General features: G+C 36.2%; 1 protein-coding gene across 6 annotated transcripts in view; it reads right to left on the reverse strand.

The window, feature by feature from the left end:
- Window positions 1-19,015, reverse strand: part of TLE1 (transducin like enhancer of split 1) — a 100,443-nt gene that overhangs the window by 41,243 nt on the left and 40,185 nt on the right. For all 6 annotated transcript variants that reach the window (XM_017806244.1, XM_017806243.1, XM_017806239.1 and 3 more), the window contains 8 exons: window positions 17,875-18,079; window positions 17,117-17,133; window positions 9,330-9,446; window positions 6,440-6,493; window positions 4,700-4,852; window positions 3,735-3,879; window positions 2,831-3,021; window positions 1,322-1,398 (listed from right to left, as the gene is read on the reverse strand). In XM_017806244.1, coding sequence (XP_017661733.1) covers window positions 1,322-1,398; window positions 2,831-3,021; window positions 3,735-3,879; window positions 4,700-4,852; window positions 6,440-6,493; window positions 9,330-9,446; window positions 17,117-17,133; window positions 17,875-18,079 — 959 coding nt within the window. The remainder of the gene's footprint in view (window positions 1-1,321; window positions 1,399-2,830; window positions 3,022-3,734; window positions 3,880-4,699; window positions 4,853-6,439; window positions 6,494-9,329; window positions 9,447-17,116; window positions 17,134-17,874; window positions 18,080-19,015) is intronic.

The raw sequence follows: 19,015 nt of genomic DNA on the forward strand, positions 1-19,015 counted from the left end.
GAAAATACAGCTTTTTGCCTGTAATCTGGTGCACTTTCAAGGATGTTTGCAAGATTGACATTAAAACATATCCCTAGTTATTAATAGGAGTTTAAAATGAAAGCAAACAAAAACATGTGAGCATATAACTTTCACCACAGCCTGTCTTGGAACTCAGACAGTATCCTACAAGTAATAATTTTTTAATTTTTCCTGAAACAGCAAAAGGAAAAATTAAACCAAGACAGATTGGTAAATAAGACATTAGAAACATGTAACATGAACACTGAGCTCAGAAAGTGCAAAATATGAGTTTCAAAATTATATAAGTACTTGGCTAGAGGAAAACTACTCTAATTGCAACTTCCTGTTGAAAGAGAAGACAGGAATGACCGCCAAACATGAGGAGACAAAGATGTTCTAACACAGTGTTGAAAAACCTGTTATAATTCTCTCTGCCTCATTCTCTCCAGATAAACAGCTGAGTCAAATTTGCTCTGTTAGTACCTACACAGACTACTTGTCCAGAAATACCTAAAAAATAATCACATATTTTAACAGGTCATACATGCTCATGAGTCTACTGCATATGGTAGGTTCAGTTTCAATGGTACATCAAAGCCACATTACCTAAAAATTTAGTGTATGCTGGTGAATTTATTTTACTGCAACATCAATAATCCACAGCATTGCAGAAGTATTTTATTTAACAACTGCTTCATCAATAACTAAAATTTTTAAATAAAAAGAATGTGTTGTCAAAGCTATTCTACACCTATGCTTCACCTGTTCCACAACTGCTTCATCATTCTTTTGCTCTCCAGCTGTACATTCATACAAAAGTTCTAAATAGCTTGCTCCATTATGTAAGGTGTGTGTAATCTGTTGCTTAAGTAACTGCTTCAGACACCCATTGTCATCAGTTGCAGACTCTCTTGCCTGATAAAGCAGGTGCCAGACAAGAAAGTCTGCAAGCTTGCACTACACATTTATCCTCAGTGTAGTGTAAAGTTTAGTTTCAATATGTTTCTATCTAACACATTTTACAACCATCTACCAGTTTGTAGTCCCTCTAACTTCCCCCAGAAAGGATGAAATAAAAAAAAAAAACCTTAAAAGTATACCTTCAGCAACTCCTTCTTGGAAATAGGTATATGCATACCTGTTCTGGGATATAAGTACCATTTGAGAATCTTTAAGCTTCTTTTACCAGGAAAAGACTAAAATAACCTCTTGAGAACAACCAGACACTATCCCCTTTGAAATTCTTGTTCTGTGACACAATATAATTTTATTCTCTCTAGATATTGTAGATGTTACCAAAATCTTAAAAGTTACTTACGGTTTTCCCCCAGGAATCCCTGCTAGATTTGGAGGAATTCCAGGTACTCTCATGTGAGGAGGAGGATCAAACCCAACCTGACAATGAAAAGTGAATTAATCTCATACTTGCAATTTCTCATTCAGCAAGTCATTTTTCTTCATTCCCAAGATATTATGCATTTAACCAGAAGGTGCCTTTTACCCACAGTATTAAAGAAGTGCATGACCCTTCATTGGGGGGCAAAACGAAGATATTTTTCCTGGGCATGCTTCTGAGAAGCATTCATATGCAAAGAGAAAACCAGTAACATATATCATGCATTCACACCACTGAGCATAACACAAGCAGCTCTGTGTTAGTAGTGAATCAAAGTCCTGTGTTAACCCTGGAATTAGAGTCCATGGTATGTCAGCATGAAGCCACCTAGTGCTCTTTACCTCTGGGAGAGCTAGCATGTACCCAGGCTGGCACAGTGAAGTGCTGGAAAGCAGCTCTAGGCCCCAGCTAGGATCTGTGCATGGCTCCACACTGTTCTGTGTGGGCACATTAGCTGAGAGATCTCTCCCATCGTAGCATGTAAACAAATTTTCTACAGTTTAAATAGACTATGCTCTCTTTACATACTGCAATTCCACCACATTTTCATATCCTGAGTAAGTACAAACATTAAATAATCCAAGCAGAAAATTCTGGATGAAAAATACTTCAATTTTTCTTCTGAATGTTATACCTGAGCAAAAACCGTTATTGCTTTAAAAGAAGGGTGTCTGCTAATTAGAATTTCCACATTTCCACATAAAAGCCCTGTTTACCAGTTTGAAAAAAGTAGTCATACTTACAATAATGAGATGACAAGCTTAAATCCAATTTTGCAAATTTACAAGTAGGTAAGTTCGTCTATGCATAAAAACTGCCATCAAGCTCATGTTTGCAGAATCAGGCCCCTAGATTATTCCATGTGACAGCAGGTATAACTACTATGCTCCATTTACTTAGTACATCCACAACAGCAACTATTCTTAACACACCTTAGCAAAGAGCTCCAAGACAGGTACCGATCAACTTCATAGGTTGATTTCCACAAAAAAAAGAATAAAATACAGGGACAGAGACATAGATAAAAAAAGCTTTTGCATTCTTCAAGAAAAATTTGTTATGTCTGTATGGAACACAAGTGTGGTTCGTCAAAAAAAAGGCACAGCTTCGTCTAGTACACAATTACAATGAAATACTTTGTGGCTAGCAAAACTATCTTTTCATTTACAGCACAAAATAATTTTTTGGCATTACTCATCAGTTAAATCACTGATGAAGATGAATAAAAAAAGGAAATACACATTAATGCACAGAGATTCTTTGTTTTCAAGGTGCAAATTTGTTTCTGCAGCCACGCAGCAAAGTGAAACGCAGTGAAGCTGTAAAGCCTTTGGTGCTGTTACAACTTGGGAATTTAGCAGTGCTAAATGAAGCATTTTCTCAGTGAACCACAATTCACATGACGGAGATTGCATGCAACGTATGGCTTACCATAGGAGATCTTCCATAGGCAACCACAGCAGCTGCAGCAGCAGCAGCACTCATCTGCGGTGACATATTGTGCAGACTGGCATAGGCTGCCCCTGGACTAGTTAACTCCCCATTCATGCCAGCATGAGGTACCATTCCAAATGGAGCAGGGTATGGTCCTGGTACTGCCAATGGTGTCCGCAAACCTGCAGCTAGAGAATAATGAAATTAAGTACATTTATTTATATATGGCAGCATACAGAGAAGAAAACAGTCCTTTTCTTCCCCTACAATGCCTAACCTTCCCCTCTTACATACACACACTGTCAAGACACATTGCCATAATAATAACCACCAGCTCTTTTTACTTAGTGTAAGATCTACTGAAGTTTGAACTTGCTGATTATTTCTAGCAATCTCTTCTAGCATTACCTATTTCCATTCCTGTAATATTCCCCTGTTTACAGTAATCTCTTCTTTGACAAAGTAAGCAGTAAAGCTGACAGACATGGTTTACAAAGCTCATGTCTGAAGCCAACTTTGTGTAACAGCCTGAATAGCGAAAGTAAACTTTGCCCAGCATTTGTCAAGCTGTGTAGTGCAGCAAATACTAGTAGACTCAAAGACTGTAGAAGGGATTGCACACAGAACAACTACCAGAAACTTCTGAGAAGTCTTTTTATTTTGCATTCAGTCCAATAATCCAGAGATTATTTGCAAAAAAGATAAAGATGAAAGTAAACAAAGAAGAATAAAAGATAGAAACATATTCAAAGTCTTGATAATCCAAACATCTGCTTCTCATTAAGCCCTCTCTTGATATCAAGAATAATGCAATACGTTTGCATTATAACAGTCGCAAAGAACTATGTATGTAAAAACCGACTAATTTTGGAACCATAAAAACACATGAGGTAATGATTACCAGCTTGGTTAACCAGAGGGTCCATTGTTGGAGGTTTGCCAAGGCCTGGACGAAGTCCTGGAGTTGCACTAGTGCCTGGGGTTGGCACATCACCCCGAGGAGTCGGTGTGTTGGATTTCAGAACAGGCGTACTGGCTTTTTCATGCTGGTATCGTTAAACAAATTAAAAGAGTATTATTTTTAATCTAGGCCATATTACACAATTTATCACAACAGGAACTGGAATGCTGGGCACCGACTACCTAGTCCCTCAGCCAATTTTCATATATCCACGCAATGATGACAACATTAGCTTGTGAGAGAGAAATGCTGACCTTTTTGATTGCTGCCAAAACTAAAATAAGAAATGTAGAAAGATATCTTTCCTCTTCCACTAACATAAAAAAATAGATGCCTGAGCTAAATTTTTCAGGACAACACCATATGCATCACCAAACTATTTTAGCTTGAAATCATTAATATCTCAATTATTATTGGGCACAGCAAATCTAAGTACAAAAACAAAATACCACCTCGATTGATATTAACAAAAAAACATGACACAAAAGGTACAGATAATCTGACCAAATTATCAGTGATACTGCAGGAAAAAGTTTTCAGAGAATAACTGCTTATTTGGAAGAGTTTAAGAAAAATCTGGAGCACTTCTTAGTGATTATATACAGATTATGTTAAACCATAAGCTACAGCTCCAGAAAAAAAATAAACAACGTTTAAACAACCCTTGTATTTTGTAATAAATTTGTAACTCATTTGACAGAAATGTAGCAAATACAAGAAATCAAAACAAAGCAGAAAATTATAAGAAGGAAAGCTGAGTAATACTATAAAGGTCTGGAAAAACAATGGTCGATTTCAGCTTCAAATGTTTAATGCCAGGTACTTTGTGTCACAAGTAGTTGCAAGAGAACAGGGTTAGATTTTACAAGAAAGAATATTTATCTGGACAACATACAGCTACCTACCAGACCCATTTCTTTGGATTTGAGGGAAGTGGAACTTCCTGAAGAGGCTGTAGATGCTGGACTGCTTGAGGCATCCTTCTTTAGTAAGCGGGTTTTATCTACACCATTTTCACGGGGTGATTGAGTGGGACTTGCCCTTGGGGAAGAAGGATCCTAAGACAGTTGGAAGGGAAGAACAGTACAGAACCCTGTCATGCCTTGGTACACAAACACCACTAACGAGTCTATGACAAAAAAATCCTAGGAGAATTTAAGCAGCAAGTTCAAATAACAAAACATTTTGTTATCTTTATAGAAAAAAAGCTGAAATCCCTTCATCAATTTAGAGACATAAGTAAAATCATATAGCAAGCAATCTGTTTTTATTTTACACTACATGTAATCATAAATTGTTCCCTAGCACAGAGCTTGCAATCTAAGTATACCTAAGAACAATCTAAAGCAAGTGCACAAAATGTATCGTAAGCACAAGGGAGACCAAAAGTAACTGCAGTAAGTTGGTACCGTTTTTCTGCGTACATTCTCTACACTTTGCTAGTGACAAACTTTTTGATAATCTCTTTCAGGCAATACAGACCTTGCTAATTTCTACCTTCAGAAGAAGAGATAAAGATGCATGCTTTCGCAGATTTCACAAATATTCCGAGTTGGAAGAGACCCACAAGGATCATCAAGTCCAACTCCTAACTGAATAGCCTGTATGAGGATTTTTATATGCCACAATATCAGCCACTTTTTTCCTAAACACCAACTACAATTGCCTTGCTACTTAAATCTACAGGAAAAACTGAAATTACCTCTCAGGTGATTATTTTTCTCTGTTCCAGAAGTACTTTCTGCATTTATTCTAACCTGAAATACCCAGCCCCACGAGCTGAAATGCTATCAGAGCCCTGCAGGTTCTCCATGCTCCTTTGGCTTATAAAATTAGTATTAGGTAGGAAGCACACCTCACAAGAGGGCACTAAGCCTACTGACCAATTATTGAGCAGTTTCATTGTAAGCAGGGCTTCTGAAAGGATTACTAAAATCGCTAGTTTGATACCTATTTTTCTAGTTGGCTGTAATTTGGGCACTCAGAGCTGCTAAAGACATTTCTCTACCAGCTTCTCTCCCTGTGCTTTTCACAGAACTGAAGAACCTCACTACCATATTGCGACTTCCTACTTCACTTTGTTGCATAAAATAAAAGATGAAGAAAAGGGAACACCCATCCCCTCACCTTGATGCCATTGCCAAATCTCTGCCCTGAAGAAAAGAAAGTGTCTAAAATCTCTGGAAGATCTTGTGAATGGACTGACTTCATTCTAAAAAAATGCTTCTGGAAAATGCTGTCTTTAACAGAGGATGTTAAAATACAAACAATTTTTAAGGCAATCTTTTTAATAACAGTCCTACTATTAAATACAACATTAGATGTCTTCCTTTTACATTTGAAGACAGTAGTTTTGAAAACCTCAGCCTTCCACACATATCTTACACAACTCTCTACATTATAGAGCAGCTGTGAAGCCTCAGAACATTAACTGCAGAGTGAACAGACCTGGACAAAGCAGCAGAAGGAAAAGTGGAGAAGGTAACCAGACAAAGCTCAGAGGAAGACATAGTAACTGCAGGAAAGCAGATATTGTGAATATTTTAACATATCCACACAGAGGATTGTTTTTCTTCTAGCATCTAAACCCACTTTTCCTTTAACTGTTGGGCAAACATCAAGACTATGAAAAAGAAAAAAGTTACCTCATTGGATACATCTACAACCAAGTTATCGTCACTCTTGTCCCCATCACTGTCCTATTAAAAATAAATAGTGTTCATTTCAATTAGTACAATAAGAGCCCAGAGAGAAAGATTATGCATCTATTCAGACATTTTTTGTTTTTCCTAAATAAAAAATAACCAGCCTTTCATAATTTATTAGCAATAGGGAGAACCATGAAAACAGAAACACAATGCCTTATTTCTGCTTCAAAAATAAATCCCAAATAAAGTAGTACTAATTGAAAGATGACGATCTCACCATCAGTTCAAGTTGCAGATGGTCCAAAACTCCTCATTACCATCATAAACATAAAAGAGAAAGGCACTCTGTTCATACACTCATGTGTTAATCTTAGAGAAATTACTGCTTGTGTATTCCTAAAAAAGTCTCAGAAAAGGGGAGCTTTTTGGCATGTTTGATGGATCATCCTTCTCCAAGTGATAGGAGCATTTTTCCCCCTTTTCCAGAAAGGTAAGTTTTGAAATGGAAAGTCCTAAGAAAGAAAAAGCTTCAGAAATGCTACGCATTTCAACACTTCTGCCTAAGAAAACCAAAATACTCGGACGTTCCTAAATAGAAATGTTCTACTGCAGCATTTTGACTGTTTCACTTAGATCTATGTTCATCTGAGCTGCTCTAGTGCCACATGATTGCTGTTACTCAAGTACCTCCTATCTCCAATATAGGCTGGAATGCCCCAGTAGACACATTCTGTGATACACAGTGGTCTAGTGATACCCAGAGTGCAATAGGGTGGTTCAATCAGAATGTGAATCTTGACTCAAAACCAAAGAAAGAAAGAAGTCAAGTGATGTCAAAACTTTAAATTTTTGTGGAGGCAAGTTTGACATTTCTAATAAAAGTACTTCTAGTAAAAAAGTTTCTAGGCAAACAAATCAGACATACAAGATTGCTCAACTGTCCCCCATCGCTTCCTTTCAAAAGAACCCCAAACCAACAGGTAAATTCAACCCTACCCTTCTGTTTTAACAGAATCTTGCTCCAAGAAATACCACAAACATATTAGAGACCCCAGAGTGCCACTGGAGACAGAATTACTGCTCTGTTTGCTACTCAGGCACCTATCCAACTAAGAGATGCAGAAAGCTTTAGCTCCAACTATCCAACACCTCTTGAGAAGTATGAAGTACCCAGAGTGCTAGAATAGGTAAGAACACATTTGAGTGTGGGAGAACAGTAGATGGGACAGTTGTTCACCAAAAATATCATTCTGAAGGAGGGCAAAATTAGCTACCAAGCAATGTTTAAGTGAACTCCACTGACTTCATCAACTTGATAAACAGAAATTTACTGGGATAATCAAAGGCATATCTTAAAAATGCTATTAATATCAGAAAATTCTCCTAACTAATAAACCCATACATTGAAACTACACAGATCCTAACATAAAATTACTCGGAAGTCAAAAAGAGGAAACAAAATTAATTTTGCATCTTTTTCCAAAAGCAACAATTCCTACAACTAATTTATGTCCCCTTTGCCATTGTCCTTACAAGGGCTTCATATAAAATGAGCTCAAAATCAGCAGCTTTTTATTTGCAAAATTAGGGAACCCTCAAAAAAAAAATAAAAACATCTTCAAGATTAGAATCTGGAACTTTCAAATTGTTCAATTCTTTATTTTGAAGCTGACTTCATTCGTAAAATCCATTTCAAACAAGCAGCAGGCAGAAACACGTTTAAAATATGGATTAAAAAACCCTACTTCTACAGTGCAGTAATATCCTCTCCCTCTCCTTTCAGTAGAAATATATGAAAAACAAGCAAGTCAAGCTTTTTCTTCCTTTTCTTTTTATATCAAATGTAGCTTAAGAACAGTTAATCTTCAAATATTTAAAATGAAAAATGCCAATAGAATATCAAACCCTCAAAGTTGAGGGAGTAAAATGGGGAAGTTTGCCAAACCCATCAAAACAGTGTTATTAGAAAGTGGTGCAAATACAACTTGCAAGATTGTAACAGCACTAACATACCAAATAGCTGCTCAAAGATATTCTCCAAGTGGAGAGAAATTACCAAATACTGGGCAAATAAAGTTTATCATTTTCTCTTGAGTTTCACTAACCAAGAAGTAGTTATCTGGATCAAAAAAAACAGAAAAATTGCCACATTATTGCTATGTCAAAGTACAGTATGTTCTGTTAGATTTAAGTTCTGCTTTTCAGAACTCTCTCACACCAGTCCTAGTCTCTTAAACTTGTTCAATTATCATCCTGTGATCTGGCTCAACTTTAGACTTGAAATTGAAAGCCTATGTGACCCTTCTGAGGCTCACATATCTTACACTGTTGTACTGAAGTGTCTCTTTGAAACCAAGCAACGAGCAAGCTCGTCAAAAATACAGAACACAAAACTGTGAACTTTTAATTTCAATTTGCTTTCTGCTGAAACTACCATATCAGCCAGAAGCAAACTTTAGTAACTTGGTAGAGCCTCATAACATATGCAATTTGCAATGGTAATTATTACTCAATGTGGTAATAGCTAGTTACCAGAAAAATTTACTAAAACCTCCTCAAATGCAAAATCCTCCATTTCAAACAAACCTTCAGGTTTTAGAGCAGTTCAAAAAGGAAGTCAAACTCTAAGACAAGTTTCAAAACACTTGTGAATACCAAACAACTACTCCTGGCTCAGTTTTCCCTGTTGAGGAGTATCACTTAACAATATCCCGAACTACTGAGTCTACTTTTCCCACAACACAAATAATATCTCTCTGGTACATATATTCACGTACTACTACTGCCATAAGAAACACATTTCCACACTTCCTTGTTCTTCACAGCTCTTTTACAAGCACAGTATATGCAAATAAATTAATCATTTCTTTGACACAGATTTGCTTACATAGTGGCTGGAATCCTTATCATCCACCTTTCTCTTTTTGATGTCATTGGCATATTCAGGCCCATTCCTGCGTTTATCTGTGCTTCGTAGACTGTCAGGGACCAACAGAGAATTACTCTGTAAAGACAAAAAACAAGATCAATTAAAAATTCCTTTTGAGATTCCTTCACATATGCTTAAAAACTCAAACTGAACATGATAGATGCTTTAGAGATGTGATACCCACTTAAGTCTTTCATTCAATTTAATTCAAATCAAAGTCCTCCAGGCAAACATACAGACCTTCACACATTTTAAGAAGCTTGGATTTTCATTGCTCAACTTATCAAAAGTTTAGTTCACTTGTCACTCATTACCTAGTTAACTAATTAATTCAACTGAATTTACTGTTTACGAGAAGTGGGCTTGCTGTTTATTCATGAGCAAGTAACAATGACTTTATAATTTTTTAATATTCAGATTCCACTTAATAAAGGATATTACTAAATATAATCTGATTGACTCACTTCTAACCATCATAAATTGATGAGGCTTTGGTATTTCTACACCTGCAGGTACAGACAATAAATGCCAGCTTGCCTTTAACGCTTAAAATAACAAATATTTGCTGAATAAGGTTATGCAGTAATCAATTATTAGCCATGGTGAACTCCAATTGGATTCCTTCAACAAATGTATTCCAAACAAAGATCAAATATTTTTACTTCCAGCATAACATTCACTACTAGTGTGAAATTAAGGCTAAAGTGTTGTTTAATCAGACTTGATCTGAAAAACTGAGGCCAACACACACACAAAAGACAAAGGAAAGGACTAATCTTTTCCTCAAAGTACATGGATTGCTTTCTTTCATGCTAAGTTTGCTAAGTACAAACTGTTGACCCAAAGAGCATTTTAGACATTTTTCAGTCACATGACAATTTGACATGCCTTGGATTCCCATCTCCATCTCTGTTCCAGCTAAAGCATTAAAACGTGTTACAATGAGTTCTTTTAAGTGCAGGATTAGCATATGCAAGAAGGCAATTTGTTCACTGATGTGTTAATTCTGTGAACAATACTGAATGAGTTGAGAAAAAAATCTCCTTTCACAAAGACCTGGTAAGCCTAGATCCTAAAAGCCAAGTACATGCTTAGATAAATAAAGATATGCTCACATAAATATATAAGTAAATAAGCATTTACACACACACACACACACACACACACACACACACACACACACGTAACTCTCTCAAGAGAAAAGCCTAATACTGATATATACTTCGGTATAGTATATCCTGATACACTATATATCGATATATAGATAAGCCCTCAAAGAAAATATTAAGATGTACTCAAGAGCCAGAGATATTTACCCTTAATATAGCATAAACATAAACTAATTGCCAGTGAACTGTGCACTGAATAGCTTCCCCTTTAAAACCTGAAGACACCAGGGTAGTTTCGTGCAGACACAAATGTTTAGCCCCAAGGAGAAGGAAATTGAAACAGGGTACATAAGGCAATCTGAATCCTCTTTTTCTCCTAATTCAGAGGCTGAACTTTAAAGCCAACTCTAAGCTCTTTTATTCATGACCATTCAACCTAAACAAATGCCAAAGGGCTTACATAAAGCATATAGGAGAGTCTATTGAAATTCAGTATCAAGAATAATGTCTTTACAAATTGTTTTGCAGCTAAAAGGTGGGCTTGTTTGATCATTGCACTAATTGCCTTGACAAATACACTTGGAATTTAACCCCTTATCTCCTCCCAGGTGCACACAAACTCAGGGATTCACTACTTTGAAAAACTTTAAAACCCATTTTCAATATTACAATATTGAATCCATCATGTTTATAGCAGTAGAAACACCTTAAGAAGCAATCTGTCCATTCACCCTTGACTAGAGATGTTTTATCGCTTAAGGAGAAAAGTCCGTTACTTAAGGATGCTTTCCCTAACAAAAATAATTGAAAATACCTATTTTACTACTGAGGAGTTTAGAATAAATGATCAAGAGAAATGCAGTAAAGTGAATAAACTCAGTTCCTTGCTTTAATTTGCCAAAATAAGGTGTGAATAGCAGAAAGGTAGTAAAGGGACAGCAGCTGCAAAAAATTTAGCTGCCTATTTGGGAGTTATGGCTTGCAAATTTTGACAACCAATATGTGTAACTACAATGACTGATTTTTTTTCTGTTTTATTGTAAAGTCTACCCAGACAATATTGACAATATTTTGTACTGTTCATCTTGTAGAATTTCAAAATTGTGAAACATACCTAGCAACTCCCACCTCCCACTGTGTCCTACATGCAAAGATTATTAGATTTGGGTTTTCTTCAAAAGACTGATGGCGTCTCACATGAACATGCAATTATATCACAAGCCTATTCAGCAAAACATATCCCCTATGGTCATATTTACACTGCCTTTCTATAACTTACTACATTAATTTAAAGCACTGTTCTCTGTAACAAAAGCATCCATGCTAGAAGTTGTTGTAGAGCAGCTTCTTTCACAATAGCTATACCTGAAATTGCAAATATGGTTGTGCTGTTGTTCTGACAAAATTTACCAGTAAAATCAAAAATTAAAAAGTTCCTGTTTTTTGTCCCATAGGAATTCAAGGAAGTTCTAACAATTGTGACTAAAATCAGGTAAAGTATAACACTGGATGAAAAAATAGCTTGCTACTGTAACCTATTACCATTATTCAAATCACCAACTACGCAACATTTCATTCAACAATGTAAAAATATGAATCTTTTTACTTAGTGCATATGGTAGATCCAGAACATTGAGGAAAGGAAGTGAATGAAAATACAAATAAGAACTGAGAAAGAGATGATCATACAAACCTTGGGCTATTGATATCTCTTACGTGCGTAACAATATGGTTCAGGGAACAGTATACTAAAAGCCACATTTCTTCATTTCAGCTCTGGCAGGGATTATATTTGCTGTATGTCCACTATAAAACATAGAGCCAGCCAGAAGATAGCAGCAACGGCTTCACAATATTAGAGTCTCCTTACCTTCTCTTTAAAAAATAATAATCTGTTAAGTTCTTCTACCAGGTCTACTAACAACTAACTTTGATTTTTAAAAGTAGGAGAAGAATTTTTATTTTGGGTATAATGAGCTTTTTTGAATACCACTACAGAAATTTTCAGTTGGAATTGAACTTCAGTAGAAATCAGTTTGTACCAAGAGGCCAAAAAAATACATACACAGTTAATTTCCTAAAGAGAAATTGCATGCCACCAGTTTCTGTCTTAATTTCAACCAAGTAGATGCATAACTGAGAACAATCCTTGCTTTCATACTAGAAATTTGATTTATTAGGGATTATAGATGCAATATCTGCAAATCGTAAACCTCAGATCAGAACAAGTGGTCAAAACAGTTTTAAGTGTTTTCCTTTTCATGTGTATAATTCACTTTATACACATGAAGCCCTCCTTTTCAAGTAAGTCCTGAAAGAAGAAAAAAAGTCTAATGTAGCACGGCTTTCTGTCAGTTACCAGACTGCATAAGGGACACACATAACAGGGAACTTGTGATTCTAAAACAACTCTGCTCCCAGCAAAAGTTAAACACTAAACCACCAGCAGGCAAATGTGAAGCAAAAACCTAGCCATGATGCACAGAGAGAAGGCAGGTTTCCTATCAGCAATATAATGCACATTATTCAGAATGCACTTCTTTGACTGCCACGCTGTTCGCCACTGGAACCACTTCCAAACCACAAGTCTATGTGCCAGAGGTACAGGCTGAGAGCCCATAGTAACTCATTTAGCCCCAGTTATAATACAGCACAGATAATTCACTAGTACATACAGAACTGACAATTTACTTTATGCTGATCATTACAGACATTAAATAACAGTATTTGCATTACATTTCTGCGCATGGTTCAACTGCACCTGGTCCCAATTACGATCTTCTCTTGTGCTGGCTCAACTCTCATAATCCTTTCCCCCAAAGACAATGCACAGACACAGGCTTGCTCTGTGCTTGGTCATTCCATGACCCACTGCACATCCAAGTAAAAGGCAGCCACCTGCCATCACAGCCAGTTACTCGGGTGACAATTTGGGCTTGCCCACATTGCTGAGAAAAGCCTCTGCATTTATTTAACCATTGCAATGGATCTCTGCTGCTGCCACCCACAGAAGTGCTATCTACAGATATGTATACATAGACAGTAACAAGTAAAATCCCGTGCTGTGTAGGGAAAACAGGACCAAGTCTAACACCTACACCCAAAATGTCAGTTGCTTATTGCCAGGACTCACTGATAAGAATAGAGTAGATGGTGGAAGATGGACTTAACTGGTCCCCGGTAAGGCACAAGAAGATTATGCTCAAAGTTATTCTACTACAGAATCATTTACTTTGACTTGTTGAATATGCTTATAGCAAACACACATGTCAACAACCCAAAAGTTGACTTATAAAGTTAGGATGTTTTGTTGTAAATTAGTGGTGATGGAAAGCTACTGACTTCACCTTCTTTTTGACCATCATTTTATGTCATATTTAGACTAGTATGTTCATATTAGGAACAATGAATTTTAGAAGCCTGAATGGATTTGAGTCACTCTCCACATTGATTTTACAATTGGAAGATGTTAAGAGGGAGTAAGATTTCTGTTGATTTCATTATTTTCTAGCTAATGTTTGTTAGAATCAGGGTATCCAAAAAATTTATACCAGATACCCCCAAATCCCTTGGTCCTTTGTCATGACACTCATGCTGCTTTCAATCAGCTACAAACTAAACTGCAACAGAGCAACCCATAGCTCTTATATAGGATCAACCTCTGTTGAAGTTAATCTGTGGTTTGGATCTATACTTTCTTCACAAAGGCCAAGAAGCATATTTGTGCTATGCTATGAGTAACCTACATTTCCATATAGCAACTTTTATGATTTTCCTCCCCCATTTAAAAGAAATAAAACACAAAACAGCTTGCACATAATATCATCCAAAAAGTAGTATTCAATTTTTTATGTCCCTGTTCTCCAGGACTCGGAGAGGAATAACAGGACAGAGAGCTTAGTGCACAGAATATTCTTCTACTCTAAGAAAAGAGTGTTTGCTTTACAAAACAGCAACAATGCTCAACAGTGAAGGAAAAGAAGGTCTTGAAAATTTATGAATACTTCCTAAGTCTTAGAAAACAAGCTCAAAGTTTTCGAAAAGATAAGCACAAACTTCATATAAATCCCAAGCACACAATGAGATAAGATTTCACTGTCTACAAATTATTACTGACACAACTGATTGTATCAGAATATTTGCATTTCTGTGCTGTCCAAAAGGATACTAAAACCAGTGGGAAGACAAGGGATAAATGAACATCTATGATGAGTTTGGAAAACATTGCCAGTATGTTCCCTAAAGAAAAAAACGTGGACATCAAAATTCTTTTCTTTTGATGTCTCTCAAAACTTCAAGCTTCAGTTGCAAAAATTGCTTACTTTGCCTGGCTTCGTTAACTGCAACCAGACAAGAAGACTTAAAAAAATAAACCCAAATCTAATTTAAAAATGAATATGTTCAAATATGCCACAATATGCTTCAACTCAGTTATGTCACAAAAACTCAATTTAAAAACAAGTAGACATGTGCTAAATTGCAATTTTTCAAATTTGTGCATTTAAAGCTGTCAGCTTCTACTGCTAAAACATCACATTAGACATATCTGATAGAAATCATACTGTAAAACTGCACAGTAATACCAAATATCATGGTAAATTTAGGTAACTTACAAACAGCATGGGTTTTGGTGTCTTGGATGATGAAAGTATGCCTTTGTCAGGATTTCTGGCAGCACCATTACTCTTACAATGTTACTCTGAAAATCAAATTGGTTTTATCTTGATGACCTAGATGTTATAAAGTGATTTGAAACATAAAAGCCTACTGCTAGCTGGAACCACACATAATAACCAAACAGACCTGCTGGTATGCCTTGTGTACTTGAGCCCAATTTCATATAATCGTTAAAAATATATTTCAAAAAGAAATCCATTAAAAATACAAGAGAATTAGAGAAGTTTGAAGATCAAATAATTCCCAGCTCATCATTTCAGCCACAGACTTGAACTTAACCATCTTTTAAATTACGATTCTTTCATTGAAGATATCATTCATTGTTAAGCCAAGATTTTAATGTAATACTGTATTTAAACAATTTTAAGTTCAAGTTCACCTGTATTCAGCTATTAAGATTTAATTTAGTTATGAAGTATTATCCTCCACTGAGACAAAAAAGAAACTAGGATGAACTCAATATATCAACATGGCAAAATTCCTGTATGAAATAAAGTCTCGGATTGTTTAAAGGTTACTTAGTGGTAAACCCAGCATAAAACTTGCCTACTTCAGATAATAATCAAGCAATCATGAGTTACACATATGGAGACAGAAGTAACTACAGTGACAAATTTACATAGTTTAATTAAATAAAATTTACATCCATAGTCAATTAAGCAACTCTCCCACAAACAAAAGCCAGATTAAATTTTTGACAGTTTTCCTTCCACATGCAAGAACTATTCTCAGCTATAAGATGAATTCAGAGTCCAAATTTCTCAACACTGAAACATCTGATTTTAAACTCAAAAAGTAAATTACATGATGGACATGACAGGGAACAGGGCAAGCACAGGAAATGTAACAACCAAATAAAAACACAAAGCCATCACTACCACATGTGCATATGTATGCACACACACTGCAACATCCTTAGCTCCCAACAACAGTTAATAAGATTCCTGCAGTCAACTAACCCGATTCAAAGACGTATGCCCCACACAGAGGAATATATCCTTAATAAGTCTGAGACTTAATGAAAACCCAGCTAAAATTATTTCTGGGGTTATGCTGTCTTTAACAACATCAAGTAAGCTGAAATGAATGCTTCTTGCTTAGTAATCTAAAACCAAAAAACTGCCACAAAGGATATGCAGATAGTTTCCAGTAAATAACTGTCAAGCAAGCCTAGTATATATATTAAAGAAGCAGCAATAAAAATCAGCCTAACACTGGCAGATAACTTTTCCTCTTCTTGTCTTTTCTAATTTAGAAAAGGGACAAAACAGAACCCAAATTCACCTATGACATAAACAAGCAGAATTATCTTTGTAATTTCAAATGACATGGAAGTTGCACATGCTCAGGTTCAACAGACTAGTACAGCAATATCACTCAAAGCAAAACAGTACGAAAAGCTGTAACAAAATAGTTCTTGAGAGGGTTTTTCATATAACACGGTCTTAGACCAATTCTATTACAGGGAAAAAAGTATTGCTATAGAAGTTATTCCTGAAGCACAAAATAAGCAGTAAAGACATTAGTATGGCTTAAACTGATGCAGTAAAAGAAACTCCTAGGGCCAAGCACCATGACACATTTAAAATCCTCACATTTAAATTTCTCACCTTTTCTGCAACTCTAATTCCTTAAAGTCCTAGAGGAAATACCTTAACTCTGACTAATGTTATATTTGCAATTTTTGATTTGCATCTTTCCCCTCCCCTGCCACCTGCCCATAAGCAAACTAAAGTTCAAGCTTGCCTAAAATCATTCTGCTCAAAAATAAAACTCATCCATATGGTCCATCTAACAAATGACTTGGTGTTCTGCACAAACCAAGAGAGATCTTAACAGAAAACACATACATCAAGTATCATGAAAATTACTAAAAGGAAAACAAAACAGACAAACAGTGCAACATCTGATTATTACATTCCTAGATGTGGAAACATTAGCATGAATGTTGGTACTTACTGTTCCTGGCTCTCTGTCTGCTCCCGCAGTAACCAAGAAATGGACAGACATGCCCGTTCAGACACAGAGGCAAGAACAGAAATAAAAAAGGGGGAAAAAATTAGAACACAAGCCGCAAACAGTTTTAAAATGGCTTTTATTTATAAGTCATTGCACATTCCTAATACAGTGATTTCCTGAAAATTACAGTATTTTGTAAACATGAATTACAGTTTAACCATACACAAAGCCTAGTTTTATTTCATGACAGAATAAGTTATTTTCTTTTCAAAAATTAGTCAAGTGCAATTTTGCCCAATATTTAACTGAATACTAGAATTTAAGTCTATGAAACTAAAGTAACAGATGAAATTATCTAAGTATTTAGTTTGAATACATTCACTTCAAAATTTAACTTCTTGTTCCCCCTACCTTCCCACCCACACATTTGACAATATTATTTTCCTTGAAAAAATTACCCATTATGCAGTTTAACAGTTTTTCACAATATGGTGCAGGCCACTGCTATTACAACTAAGCATTTACCAGGATGTCAAAATGCCCTGCAAAGTATAGAGCAGGTGACCCCTAGTGATCCCCTTTTAAAATACTGAAAAATTCCAAGCTGAATTTTGCTTCAGTGGTATATATGCAGACATTTTAAAGTTTGCCAACAGTTTTTTCTCATTCTATATAACTTGAATTCTTTAGAGATGCTCATAATTTGCAGCAATGTGCAAATCTGACAGTGTCCTAATCAGGTCTGCCATGCCTCTCACCTCTGTGGTGGTCTGCATCATGATGCTTCTTGTCATCTTTTATTGCCAAGTGAGACTGCCCACCCAAAGCACTAGAAAGGGCAAGAAGGCCAGCACTGCTTCCAAGTGGAGGGATTCCTGGAGGCTGAAGTCCGGATGGATGCGGCGTTAGAGGCACCGGAGGTCCGTGGCCATGGGAGAGATGCTGAGCCTGCAACTGCTGCTGCTGTTCCCAGTGGTATCATCATCCCCAGAAGAACAACGTATAGCACATAGTTTGGGAAGGATAAGGCAGAAGTTTGGTTAATTATTGAGAATCAATAATGGATTTTGATATTTATTTAGCCTCTTCCCTCTGTCCCACCGCATTATATATACTGCATTACATCATGCTGTCTGTGGACAACTCTGTTCACGTCCCATTACCCAAAAAGGCTAGCAGGGTACATATTTAGCAGCCTGAGGACTAAGTTCAACTACTGTGGGTTGTTTTGGGCAGCTACTGCCTGCCACACTGTCACTGGTGACAAAGAGCAGCAGCAGAAGGCCCAAATATTTTTCCCTTTCAATAGAAAGGCATATCACTGCTCTGGAAAATAATGAAGTAAGTTTCACTGGCAACAGTGATTCAAACTCACACCCTTCTCTTCCTGCAATCTGGAAACAGCAAGTATGTTTCTGTTTTGAATATTAAAAATTAATTTCATATTTAGTGAAGTTAAATTTGCATTTTATTCTAGCCAAGGTTTTTGGAAGAAAGTGTCGGGGGGAATTATTCATGACCTAACATTGTGTTTAGGAACCAGATTTGAGCTCAAAATCCAGGTATTCCAGAGAGCATCAATGAAGTCATGGAATTCTCAACAAGAAATATGGTACTAATGAATTAAAATACCTCCATCTGTTTCAAAAGCACCTCGCAAGATCAATATCATAATGAAAGGACATACAACCCTATAACCAATCTGGCAAAATAACCTGTAAGCAATTTTAGAAACAGAGTTCTTATAATAAAATGTCTTCCACATAGTTCAAATATTAATATATTTTCCAGTTAAAACTGTTACAGTTTTATTAATGTTTTCCAAGTTCAGCTATCATTTATTTTGTCCAAAATGCTCAGTACAATTTTTTTTAGAAAATGAAGCTTCAAAACCATCCT

The sequence above is a fragment of the Lepidothrix coronata genome, unplaced genomic scaffold (genome assembly GCF_001604755.1).
Source record: "Lepidothrix coronata isolate B3197 unplaced genomic scaffold, Lepidothrix_coronata-1.0 Scaffold14, whole genome shotgun sequence".
NCBI lineage: Eukaryota > Metazoa > Chordata > Aves > Passeriformes > Pipridae > Lepidothrix > Lepidothrix coronata.